Source organism: Dreissena polymorpha, chromosome 7 (genome assembly GCF_020536995.1).
Source record: "Dreissena polymorpha isolate Duluth1 chromosome 7, UMN_Dpol_1.0, whole genome shotgun sequence".
Taxonomy (NCBI): Eukaryota; Metazoa; Mollusca; class Bivalvia; order Myida; family Dreissenidae; genus Dreissena; species Dreissena polymorpha.
The window spans coordinates 110,080,572-110,094,657 of NC_068361.1; the positions used below are offsets into that span (position 1 = coordinate 110,080,572).

General features: G+C 36.5%; 1 protein-coding gene across 2 annotated transcripts in view; it reads right to left on the minus strand.

Moving 5' to 3' along the window:
- LOC127838470 (dyslexia-associated protein KIAA0319-like protein) overlaps window positions 1-14,086 on the minus strand; it is an 87,971-nt gene that overhangs the window by 53,342 nt on the left and 20,543 nt on the right. For both annotated transcript variants that reach the window (XM_052366253.1, XM_052366254.1), the window contains exons 4-5: window positions 10,971-11,282; window positions 3,948-4,097 (exon numbers count right to left, since the gene is read on the minus strand). In XM_052366253.1, the coding sequence (XP_052222213.1) occupies window positions 3,948-4,097; window positions 10,971-11,282 (462 nt within the window). The remainder of the gene's footprint in view (window positions 1-3,947; window positions 4,098-10,970; window positions 11,283-14,086) is intronic.

Below are 14,086 nucleotides of genomic sequence, written 5' to 3' on the forward strand. Positions count from 1 at the left end.
CACCACAATGGCCTTGAGTTTATTTTTGTGTTTGTATTCATAATCTGTAATAGATGACATTTTGCCTACAGATTTGCCTGCAATTTATCCCCTGGCTGTAGACACACAAATCTGCACGCTTGCAATTATTAAGGCAAAAGGTTTGTACAGTCAGTTAGAAGTCACGGTAACCTGTCACTACCATTACATTTACATTTGTGTGTTGAGCATGAAACGATTGTGTCTTACATAGAAATGGTAAGCAGTTACATCGGTTTTTAAATCAACCTTCCATATAGAAATAATAATATGATTGACCACATGGTGTCCAATTACAAGTGAATGCACATTAATCAATAACTACCCCAACCCCCTGACATAGGTAGTTAAGAATAATCAACTGACAAAAGCTGTTGACCAAATAATGTTTTCATTGACAGTTTGCAATTAACTAATAACTGTTTTTGTCCATTTACAAAGGTCACCATATTCTTGTCATTGGAAGTTTCTAACAATGTGGTGTGGTCATAAAGCCACTTGATGAATCTAGTGGGATAATGATGTACGCCCGACGATCTGCAGAAACAATATTGTTGTCACAATCAATCCATCTTTTGTGGATGCTGGTGGACTGAATATGAAACTGGCATATCTGCATAAGGTTTCTATCTTAGGCCCTTACCCACGGTCTTTAAGCACAGTGGCAACCCTTTGCTTGAATTTCCTAGTTTAGGATACCCCTGTGCTTGAATTTCCTTATTAAGGATACCCCTGAGCTTGAATTTCCAAATCAAGGATACCCAGAAGTTTATCATTCAAAATCGGGTCACGTAATTGGACCCATTCCCAACGGAAACAAGAGCAGTGTTTGTGAAACAAAATGACCCCTACTTTGCCGCTTTGAAGCTGCACAGCGGCTATTAAAAAAAAAAAATGACGTTTGACCTTGAAGGGTGACCTTGACAATTCATCACTCAAAATGTGCAGCTCCATGAGTTACACATGCATGCCAAATATCAAGTTGCTATCTTAAATATTGCAAAAGTTATGACCAAGGTAAAAGTTTTGAGACAGACACACAACAAAATTAATTTTTTTAGATCTCAATATGTTCAACTCCCATCCATATAAGTTCAACCTTAGTAAATATAATACTGAAAATACTTGTATTCTCAATTATGAAGCATTTTTAGAACACAACAGCACTAACTTCCCAATTTTAGTCAAAACACCGCAAATTTTCCCAATCCAAAGGTACCCTGCCCCATTCCCAAACTGGTGGGAAAAAATGTCAAGCATAAGCCTGTGCTTGAATTTCTTAATCAAGGATATCCCTGTGCTTGAATTTCTTAATCAAGGATATCCCTGTGCTTGAATTTTCAAATCAAGGGTACCCCTGTGCCTGAATTTTCAAATCAAGGGTACCCTTGTACATGTAGTCATCCCGATTTTGTAAAGGCACAGGGGCAAAGACCCACAGTTGTTATAGGTTGGATTTTTGTTTTAATTTCATGTGTCCTTGTATTTTATGTTTTGATTACTCCAGAGCATTTGCATTTAGTAAAACCTTTATGAAATACTATTCATTGTTAATGGAATTCTGTCAAATAAGCAAGAATTATTACCCTATGCCCTACAGCATAATTCTCAATAGGCCCACAACATAGTACAAGTAGCAAGATTGCATTTTTATAGACATTTGTCGGCCACAAGACTACATGTAACTGTAACACTGTCACAGATTCATGGAAATTCTTCTACAGGCAATCTGCAGAGAGTTAATTGCATTTTTATGATCAATTGTAAGCCACCAGAATCATTGTGCAATGTCTTTAAATAGAGGGATGTTATAGCAGAATGCCTGTTTTATGAACATTTTACTGTTGGTTTCCAATTATTTAAATTATATAGAATTTTTTATCAACCGGAGGTCGTAAAACAATAAAGAACATTTAATCAGATAGTGAAATCCATATTAAACTATTGTGTTCTGACAATCATGTTGAGCCCATTGTGTAAAGACAATTCTCATGCAACAAATGTATGATCCTGTATTAATGCAAGACCAATCCAGGGCTTCCGCTGTCGTTCGCCAAATTCGCCGTTGGCGAAAATTTCGCAAATTCGGCGAATAAAATTCTCGGTTGGCGAAAATGCTCGGCGAAACGTTTTTAAAATTCGGCGAATAAAATTCTCGGTTGGCGAAAATGCTCGGCAAAACGTTTTTTGCCTGTCAAGTACCATCCCAGATAGTAAACTCTTTAAACCGTCGACTGTGCGTCAATACATCATCGTGTTATTAACCAGAAAATTTGATACGCAGTCTGCAGCAACACCGGTCAGAACCGGTCATCGAAACAAAGGAAACTTGCTGGTGCTTTGTGTACTGGCAGTGACGTCACCATCTATGTATAGAACGCTTGCTGGTGTGCAAACAAAAGGTGTTATCGAACATTATGTCAATACCACGGGCCTGGCAAAAGCATTTAACAAAAAACTATTTCTTCACAAAACACATGAAATCTTGTTTCAACAGGAATTTGAGAGCATTTCTGTTTTATAGTTTCATTATTATAATATTTTGGGAAAGGTAAAGTTTGATTAAGAAACCAACAATTTCGGAAATAAAAAGTATACCATTCACTCGTTGTAATATATTTCGGATATATTAAAAATTCGGACATTTAAAGATACGGACATTTATGTGTTGGTTTGTTGTTGATAGTTTGTAAAACTATGTTTTATCATATATCAGGCAACTAGAATGGATGGTGGCAATTATCTGGGCCTTTCTGTCAAGAAATATGCGGGAAAAACATTCATTTATTTTAGCCTAGAAATCATCCACCACTTGCAGAAAATGTTTTAACAACAGAAGCTGTCAAAGCTGATGTATATTATATCCAAATGACCAAATATATCTGTTTAACAATATGAAGTGAGAGGCTTTGAAAATAAAGCATCTAAAGTCTTGATCAACTGTTATGTTTTGCAAAGATTGAAATATGTGCTCAAGAATGAATAACTTTAATATTATGAAAATGTGCTTATTTTGTAAACAATGTGAACTGAACATGTGCTTATGATGTATGTATAAACTGATATTCTGTTATGTAGAATAAAAGTATGATTATAACATTGATGTATGTATATCTAGATGTATGCATATCTATAAATGTTTTTTGTTATAAACTGATATTCTGTTATGTACAATATTTTAAAAGGATAATTATAGTAATAAATATATTTAAGCTTCATATTGTAGTAATTTGTTTCTTACACCCCTAGACTTTCACGAGGCGGTCCCAAATGCTTGGCTAAAACTTTGGCTACAGTTTCTAAAATTTGGCTACAAAAAAATCCAATTGGCTAAAATGTTGGCTAAAGAAATTTTTGAGCCAGGGGAAGCCCTGAATCTTTCATACAATTTGGAAGTGTCTATAGTGCATTTTTTAAAAGTACACCAAAACTCTCTGCGATAATTGCCACTAAAGTACAATTTCCATGGAAATCTTACAACTCAATACATCATACACATTTCAGGGGCCTATGGCTTGTGGCCTTCTTCTCATTGACAATCCAGCAACAATATAAAAATGTTAATCTGCGTATATACACCATGTAATAATTATTATTCAAAATGATCACTATACCAACAGGCTAATATGTTCATATACTCGTTAAAGCTTTACCATTTTATTATCTTTAAGTCGCGCTCTGTGAAAGGGGGTTTAATGCATGTGCATACAAATTCATCCTAGATAAGCCTGTGCAGTTGGCACAGGCTAATCAGGGATGACACTTTTTAGTGTTTATGATATTTTTATTAAATGCAGGTCTTTTATTAACAAAAATCCAGTTTAGGCAGAAAGTGTTGTCCCTGATTAGCCTGTGCAGACACTTAACACATGCATTTAACCTCTTTTTCTCAGAACGCAATTCATTTGTGTAATGCTTATGGTACCAACCTTTCACACATGTCTTATTGTTGCTACTCCTGAAGTGGTACCCGTCCACGCACATACACCTCGTCACAAGACCTACTGTGACACACTCCTGTTTGTCATAGCAACCGTTGTCATCCTTGAGGTCACATTCATCGCTGGCCTTGGTCTCATCTGGAAGAGGAACATAACACAACTAACCAATGGTTACACATCATTGTAATTAATGAGCACTGAACTAATCAGTAACGCATTCCTTTTCTTATAGGATTTTTGTGTTGGACTGGGTCATTCAAATTATATTGGAGTTACAGTGTATTGGATTTAAAAACCATGCTTTATCATGTCAATCACCACAAACACCTTTTATAGAAAACACATTTTTTAACAAGCCATCTATGTTCATTAAGTCCAGCTGTCTGAAAGGCTAAAGGCAATGTCAATCTAAGCCGGTTGACCTTAAAACAAATTTTACATGCCTGATATGCCCAATTGGCTTTCAGGATAGTAACTGAATGAGTGACAGGAGATTGTGAATTTAGCGGTTCATTTTGCATTTGTTGGCCATTATCATGGTATTATTTAAAGCACTTTCTTAGCATGAGAGCAATGTCTGTGAGGAAGTTAATGGATTTTACAAAGCATGGACAAAAAGCTCAACTAAAAATAAAGCAGTCAAGGACAATACAATGCACCAATTATTTACTTTTCAGAAAAAGTATCATTGTTGTTGGCAAGTTCATTTATCGAACATTCTCATAAGACATGATAGTACGCCCTTGTTACTCGTAATAAATGCATTATATAATTAGATCATTCAAGATATAATCCATATTCACTTATCTGATGCTTTTAGGTCAATGCCACCTAACAAGGCAATTAACCATCATGTGTAATTAATGTCACTATGGTGATAAGGAGAACATGAATGACTTTTGGTTGTTTCTGTGAGTGCTTTACAAACAGCTGCATGTGTGCTCACACTGACACTCTGAACTTATTATCAATATTCTTGTTTGGCAAGGTGCCAAACAATTTTAATTATGTAAAATTGTCAACAACACAAGGACTCACAGTAAGATGTGTCACTTACTTGATCATTCAATCTCATAAACTGCACACTGTGTGTTTTGTGGGTTTATGTGATTGACAATATGGTATTTAATATTATTATAATCATATGAACAAATATATAAATAAATATTCCTTAAATAAAGATACATACAGGTAGAAAATAACAAAGTGGCAAAATTATATAATTGCATTCAATTGTGAGAAATATTACATATTAAAAAATATCCTGTACAGTCCAACAAGTGCACAGCAGCCAGTCAAAGGAAGTGCCCAAAGTGGCTGCTGAAGGCAGGTGGCTGCTATAGTCAGGTGATAGTATCATTCATATTCAAATTGATAAACACACACAACGTAGAAAACTTTCTACTTTCACAAACATCATCATTTTTATTCCAACTTATCTGGACTGTATTATTTAAATTTTATCATAAAATTGTAAAAAAAGGTTTTATTTACCATTAATATTTTGTGCCAGTTAAGTTGTTTACAAGGAATTTCTTTCACAACAACTTCAGGCTACTTATCTCCAAGATATAAGTGCATAATTTGTTTGTGTCTCCTTCCAAAGGAACCAGACCACATAAACTAATTTGTTGGAGACTTTCCCTGACAGCTTGAAAACTTTCCTTGTCCAAAATTAAGGACTTAACAGTAAGAAAACTAACATTAATACTTCATCTTTAATGGGAAAGAGCAAGTAAACTTTAACCAGCCAGGTCATACTTTTGTACAAAGATGACAAAAACCTTACAAGAAGACAAAACAAGAGCACTGCATAATAGGTGCCACACTTGGCTGCGAAAGCTTGTCAGTTTTTTTTTATAGAGGTCACAGTGACCTTGACCTTTGACCTAGTGACCCCAAAATAGGTGTGGCATGTAGAACTCATCAATGTGCATCTACATATGAAGTTTCAAAGTTGTAGGTGGAAGCACTTTGATTTTAGAGCAAAATATAAAAGTTTTAGCACGACGCGGAGGGCGGACGACACGACGAGCTGGCTATGACAATACCTTGGGTTTTCTCTGAAAACAGCCATTCTAAAAATCACATGCACTTATTTTATTCATTTTTGTCATAGTATGTTGTCTTTCAGCATATTAATGATTTTACTTCGGAAGAACAATTTCTTACATATTTTACACTGTAAAATGCATTTCCCATTGTAAAATGCATTTTCAATTTACTTCGTTTACATCTATGGAGAGATATACATAGGTGTGAAACCAGTATACCACCCTCTGCTTTGTTCCTGGGGGGGGGAGGCAGGTTTAATTAGCAGTTTGGACTCAAAAAACGAAGCAGAGGTTATTAAAATTATTACATTCCCAACAATAGCTGTCCCAGGATTATTTATTATGTGCAAAATAGCTGATAATAGCAGGTCTAAAAATTAACTATATGAATTTGTGATGTTTAAAAAAAAAGAATTTCTTTTACTTATATGCCAATTTTTTATTTTTTTTATTAAAAACCATTTATAAAGTGAGTATGGCATTTTAGACTAAGCCATTACTCAACTTGCATGGTGTTCAGAAAATGCAAGAACTATACCTGTGATTTTCTTGTGAATTTAAGAAACCTGATCAGTAAGATACAATTAGAACTTTTACTCCAGATTTTGACTCCTGATGTTGATCTATGCTGATATAACAAGGTACAGGACTTGTTCAAGTTATATGAAAACAAGGACTGTTTGTAAAACATGCATGCCCCCCATATGGGCTCTCCGTTGTAGTGACAGCCATTGTGTGAATATGTTTTTTGTCACTGTGACCTTGACCTTTGACCTAGTGACCTGAAAATAATAGGGGTCATCTGCCAGTCATGATCAATGTACCTATGAAGTTTCATGATCCTAGCCATAAGCGTTCTTGATTTATCATCCGGAAACCATTTTACTATTTCGGGTCACCATGACCTTGACCATTGACCTAGTGACCTGAAAATCAATAGGGGTCATCTGCGAGTATTGATCAATCTACCTATACAGTTTCATGATCCTAGGAATAAGCGTTCTTGAGTTATCATCCGGAAACCATTTTACTATTTCGGGTCACCGTGACCTTGACCTTTGACCTAGTGACCTCAAAATCGATAGGGGTCATCTGCTGGTCATGATCAATGTACCTTTGAAGTTACATGATTCTAGGCATAAGCGTTCTTGAGTTATCATCCGGAAACCATTTTTCTATTTTGGGTCACCATGACCTTGACCTTTGATATAGTGACCTAAAAATCAATAGGGGTCAACTACGAGTCATGATCAATCTACCTATCAAGTTTCATGATCCAAGGCATAAGCGTTCTTGAGTTATCATATGGAAACCATTTTACTATTTCGAGTCATCGTGACCTTAACCTTTGACATAGTGACCTGAAAATCAATAGGGGTCATCTGCCAGCCATTATCAATCTACCTTCAAAGTTTCATGATCCTAGGCAAAAGCGTTTTTGAGTTATCATCCGGAAACCATTTTACTATTTCGGGTCACTGTGACCTTGACCTTTGACTTAGTGACCTGAAAATCAATAGGGGTCATCTGCGAGTCATGATTAATCTACCTATCAAGTTTTATGATTCTAGGCCTAAGCTTTCTTGAGTTATCATCCGGAAACCATTTTACTATTTCGGGTCACCGTGACCTTGACCTTCGACCTAGTGATCTGAAAATCAATAGGGGTCATCTGCGAGTCATGATCAATCTACCTATCAAGTTTCATGATCCTAGGCCTAAGCATTCTTGAATTATCATCCGGAAACCATTTTACTATTTCGGGTCACCGTGACCTTGACCTTTGACCTAGTGACCTCAAAATCAATAGGGGTCATCTGCGAGTCATGATCAATGTACCTATGAAGTTTCATGATCCTAGGCCCAAGCATTCTTCAGTTATCATCCGGAAACCACCTGGTGGACGGACCGACAGACCGACCGACAGACCGACATGTGCAAAGCAATATACCCCCTCTTCTTCAAAGGGGGGCATAACAATAAAATTTAATATAGGTTTCTTGCAAGCACACCTTAATAAGTAAAAAAGGAGGCATAGAACTGCTTAAAAAATAGTCACATTTACATGTCTTGGTCTGTGAATGTTCACAATGACCTTGTGCATAAATGTAAAGTTTTATTTAAATTTCTAATGTAGATATAGAAATATGAAGCAGTTGCACTCAAATGTTAACATGATTTATTAAGTTCGAAAAAGGGGCAAAATGCTGTTTCATTGCAGGTCAGAGTTATGGAACTAGGTCAGTGACCTAAAACAATGGCAAAAAACACATAAGTGTTGTTTCAACTCAATACATGCACCATAAACAGTGATAGGACAAATATATACAGACAAATGGATAAGTAGAATAGATCGGACTATTCAGTGAAGAGTCAAGCTAAAAAGGTAAAAAATTGCACGGGTTTTGTGCCGATGGTCATACGGGTAACTGATACTATAATTGCAAAATGGAAGTGCACTTTGAAAACGGAAAGCAAAGGCCAGTATCAAATATTTAAACACTCACTAATCGCAAAAATAGCTTGATCCCTTACAGAGTATGCTTTTAGCCAAAATTAAATAGTAGGGTGCACACAAAATTGAATGAACTAAGACGATAGATAAGAAATCAAACCAAAGTGCATTAGTGTTCATTGACTTGCATTGGCTTCATTTATAACAAATTGCAACGCAAACTGGACCTGTCGTTATGCAGTGGACCACTTGTCCCTTCCTAGCACATGTATCTACAGTGGCATTTATTGATTAACACTCTAAAATTCTGCTATCTGTTTCAAGCTTCACTAGAAATGCCACAGCACTAATCACTGCCTAATAAGGCGCTTATATGTTTGTAATGACTGACCATTTTAATCATGATCACCATGGCTCAATACTGAGTTAAACAAGACTATTGCCAAGCAAAATAGTCCCCTACCGGCTCCACCATTGCCAGAAATTCCACAATTGTCAGGATTTAAATATATTTGACCTCTGACCTTGAAGGATGACCTTGACCTTGACCTTTCACCACTCAAATTGTGCAGCTCCATGAGATACACATGCATGCCAAATATCAAGTTGCTATCTTCAATATTTCAAAAGTATTCATAAAAAAAGCGATTTGGGCCACATATATTTGACCTCTGACCTTGAAGGATGACCTTGACCTTTCACCTCTCAAAATGTGCAGCTCCATGAGATACACATGCATGCCAAATATCAAGTTGCTATCTTCAATATTGCAAAAGTATTCATAAAATGAGCGATTTTGGCCACATATATTTGACCTCTGACCTTGAAGGATGACCTTGACCTTTCACCACTCAAAATTTGCAGCTCTATGAGATACACATGCATGCCAAATATCAAGTTGCTATATTCAATATAGCAAAAGTTATTGCAAAATGTTAAAGTTGGCGCAAACCAACCAACCAACAGACCAACCAACAGACCAACCAACAGACCAACAGACACGGCAAAAACAATATGTCCCCCACTACTATAGTGGGGGACATAAAAACCTGAAAATTATAAAGCGATACAAGCCGAAAACGATTGTATAATTTCGAAAGTTCTATTGTTATCTTTATATTTAGTAATATTACAAGGATTGCTTATTTTAAGAATAAACAAGGGCTGTTTGTAAAACATGCATGCCCCCCATATGGGTTGTCAGTTGTAAAGGCAGCCATTGCGTGAATATTTTATTTGTCACTGTGACCTTGACCTTTGACCTAGTGACCTGAAAATTAATAGGGGTCATCTGCCAGTCATGATCAATGTACCTATGAAGTTTAATGATCCTAGGCGTAAGCATTCTTGAGTTATCATCTGGAAACCATTTTACTATTTCGAGTCACTGTGACCTTTAACCTAGTGACCTGAAAATCAAAAGGGGTCATCTGCCAGTCATGATCAATGAACCTATGAAGTTTCATGATCCTAGGCCTAAGCATTCTTGAGTTATCATCCGGAAACCATTTAACTATTTCGAGTCACTGTGACCTTTGACCTAGTGACCTGACAATCAATAGGGGTCATCTGCCAGTCATGATCAATGAACCTATGAAGTTTCATGATCCTAGGCCTAAGCGTTCTTGAGTTATCATCCGGAAACCATCTGGTGGACGGACCGACAGACCGTCGGACGGACCGACAGACATGTGCAAAACAATATACCTCCTCTTCTTCAAAGGGGGGCATAAATATGTGCAATGTCATGTCAGCATTGATGGCTGAGGTGTTTAAGTGCTAGACTTTCGCTTAAAGAATCAGTGGTTGGAGCCCAGCTGTGGATTTCTTTTATTCTTTCTTTTTTTTACTGGAACTCTTTAGTTCTAATTTTTACATATATCAATTTAAAGCATACAATGACAAACTTCAAAACATGCCAAAATCTGTGAAAAGGTCCCTTATACATTTACCGGTTCTTAACTTGGAAAAAACAAGAGATGTGTTTGTCAGAATCACAATGCGCCCTTTTGCGCCGCTTTGAAGACATATATTTGACCTTTGATCTGGAAGGATGACCTTGACATTGACCTTTCACCACTCAAAATGTGCAGCTCCATGAGATACACATGCATGCCAAATATCAAGTTGCTATCTTCAATATTGCAAAAGTTATTCTTTATTGCAAACATTAAACCAAGGTTAAAGTTTGGAGACAGAATGACAGACAGGCCAAAAACAATACACCCCTGATCATTCAATCCGGGGGCATAACAAGTTAAACACAGAATGATGTCATTGCTGGTCAATGCTAAATGAGCTGAAGGTCAAAGAAAAAATGAGTAATATATAGAAAAAGAAACAGATTGGTAACAGTAACCACTGTGAAAGTAATCAAGTGCCCAGTGCATTCTAGGTAAGGCATACATATGGTTTCAAAGACAGCCTTTAGCCTGACAACCATCTGCTTCATGTAACAATCTGATGGCCCTAACACTCTGACAAAGTCCTTCTACCACTTACTTATTGATCTAATCTGTATGAAAAGCGTGTCCTTGTATTTTGATGTTGACTGCGGGACAGGTTCGCAGGCCCTTTCATCGTCCACGTTACACTCAATAGAGAAGCATTTCCCAACAGTAAACCAGGCCACATTACACAGCGGCTTGTTACAACAGCTGACGACACACTCCGCGCCATCGCCTGCCTGCTGGTCTTGTTCAAAGTAACCCGCGTCCAACAGACCGCGCGGAATAGCAGTGGTATGTAGCCTCTCTAGCATTATCGAAGGTGATAGCTTGCTTGGCTCACCGCAGAAATCACTTAATGCAAATACTGAAATCAGAAAATAAGGAAAATAAATACTGCATTGATGTACAAAATTAATGCTGTGAAAAGTATATTGCTATAAATCTTTCAAGACTCAAGAAGTTATTTGAAGTTTCAATAAATTAATTCAACAGTCACAGGGAATATAGTTAGTATAATTAAAGAAAACATGTTTTAAAATAAAAATCATACAACAATAACTCAACAAGGGCTGTTTGTAAAACATGCATGCCCCCCATATGGGTAGTCAGTTGTAGTGGCAGCCATTGTGTGAATACATTTGTTGTCACTGCGACCTTGACCTTTGACCTAGTGACCTGAAAATCAATAGGGATCATCTGCCAGTCATGATCAATGTACCTATGAAGTTTCATGATCATAGGCCTAATTATTCTTGAGTTATCATCAGGAAACCATTTTACTGTTTCGAGTCACTGTGACCTTGACCTTTAACCTAGTGACCTGAAAATCAATAGGGGTCATCTGCCAGTCATGATCAATGCACCTTTGAAGTTTCATGATCCTAGGCCTAAGCATTCTTGAGTTATCCTGAAACCATTTTACTATTTTGAGTCACTGTGACCTTGACCTTTGACCTAGTGACCTGAAAATCAATAGGGGTCATCTGCCAGTCATGATCAATGTACCTATGAAGTTTCATGATCCTAGGCCTTAGCGTTCTTGAGTTATCATCCAAAAACCATCTGGTGGACGGACCAACCGACCGACCGACCGGCATGTGCAAAACAATATACCCCCTCTTCTTCGAAGGGGGGCATAATTAAAAAAAGAAGACAACAAATGAAAACAAAATGAACACAATAGTGTAATATCCGTGTGCAGAATTACAGTTTTTTGTGTTAGAAACCCAACCTCAAAATGAGTAAAATAATCCAAAATTTTGATAACTGAGCTATTTAAAGTTCAAATATATCATATTTATAATATTGCCTGCAGTGTTTTTTTCACAGTGAGCATAAGTACTTTCATAAAACATTTAAATGAAAGTGCAAGTTTATTTTAGGAATTATAAACTACTTGGTACTAGCCACTGCATGTTGTCTGTATATTGACATATTTTTTTATATATGATCACATGCTTGAAATTTGATGGGAAACTTAACCATTATATATTACTTTGACTTAAATGTATGCTATGTACTGTCTTTGTGATGGTAAGTCTATAATATGTAATTCTACCTTGACAACCAGAGGATCCATTTGTCTGTTTATTTACTGTTTACGCTTTGAGTTATCAAATTTCATTAAACAATTATATACTCATCCTTTTGATGATGAACAATTCATGATTCAATTTGTATTTTTAATTTCATATTAAAGGCATTTGACATTAACCCTTTCAGTGCGGGAACCGAATTTTAAAGGCCTTTGCAAACAGTTTGGATCCAGATGTGACGCCACAAAACGTGGTGTCTCATCAGGATCCAAACTGTTTGCTATTCTGATAGTATTCTTTGATTTTTTTTTGAAGAAAATGCTAATTTTAGAAATTCAGCAGACAACATTTTAGCAGACAACAAATTTTCCAGCATGCAAAGGGTTAAATCTTCGCAATTTTGGAAGTATATAGAAAATTATTTGAATCATTCTAACATGTATCAGAAGTCATTAATCATCAAACATCTGATACATCATTCCCAATTGCAGAAAGATATTAACTGCAGATATCACATAATTTACAATCATGAACATAAAAGGAGATGAATTGAAAATTGGGATACATTTCCAAAACCCGGACAGAAATCTGCAAAATAAATGTTGAATTTACTTCAATACAGCATTTATACATACAGTATTCACATTGGGAGCAGCTGTTTGTCTGGCTTTGCTATTGAACTAATAACATTAATAGGCATGCAACATTTGTTTGAAAATGACAGTGCACATGGATGTTTGGTTCATTGCGTAACATGAATATAAAGCCTTGCTCGCTCAACAGACATGCGTAATTTGTAAACTTGTTGTACGCTTCATTCAAAAAATTTTTACAATGCAAGAACGAGTTTCTTACTGACAGCTTCTTGTGCAGAAAAGCTGAGCTTTATTGGCCGTTTGTAAGTTTTCCAAATTACCTTTAGCTATAAATTTCCACATATGGCTAAAGAACCAATTATTTTTGTTACAACTTGTATTCATAAAACATGAGAACATAGAATGAGACCAATTTTAATGCATTATGTTATATACATGTACCAGTAATTATGGATAAACAAGAGATTGCCAAGCAATATGGTCCCCTACCGGTGAAACTCCACCATTGTCAGTAAATTTTATGTTTTTTGTTGCCATAGCAACCAGAATTTTGACGTAGGCAGGGCTTTCCACAGGCCATTTAACGATCCCTCGCAGGGGCGCTTGAATTTCGAAATCAAGAATCCCCGGGGCGCTTGAAATTTTCCTATCAGTGTATTTTTCAGTAAAAGAAAGTGGAGATTGTCAAAATAAATCAAGGTTTCTCAATCAGTGTTTCAATATTCCCTGTTTTAAAAGGGCACTCGATACCAACTTTCACAAGAAATCGCCATAAACACCACATGGGGTAATGGATAATCCACTGATAAGAGAATAGCATGACGCGCGTTTCGATTATTCTAGCCACATTCCACAGTCATTTAAATGCTGACAAGGATCAGGTAACTTTCCAGGCGTCAAACTGTGATGTTCATCGTCCAATCGGTTACGCGAATGCTTATGAGGGCGGGGTTAACTATCGACCATTATTTTTGATTGACGTTGGGAACGAAGTAAGAGTTTATCGCAACTTGATTAGCAAGAAGTTGTACCATTTA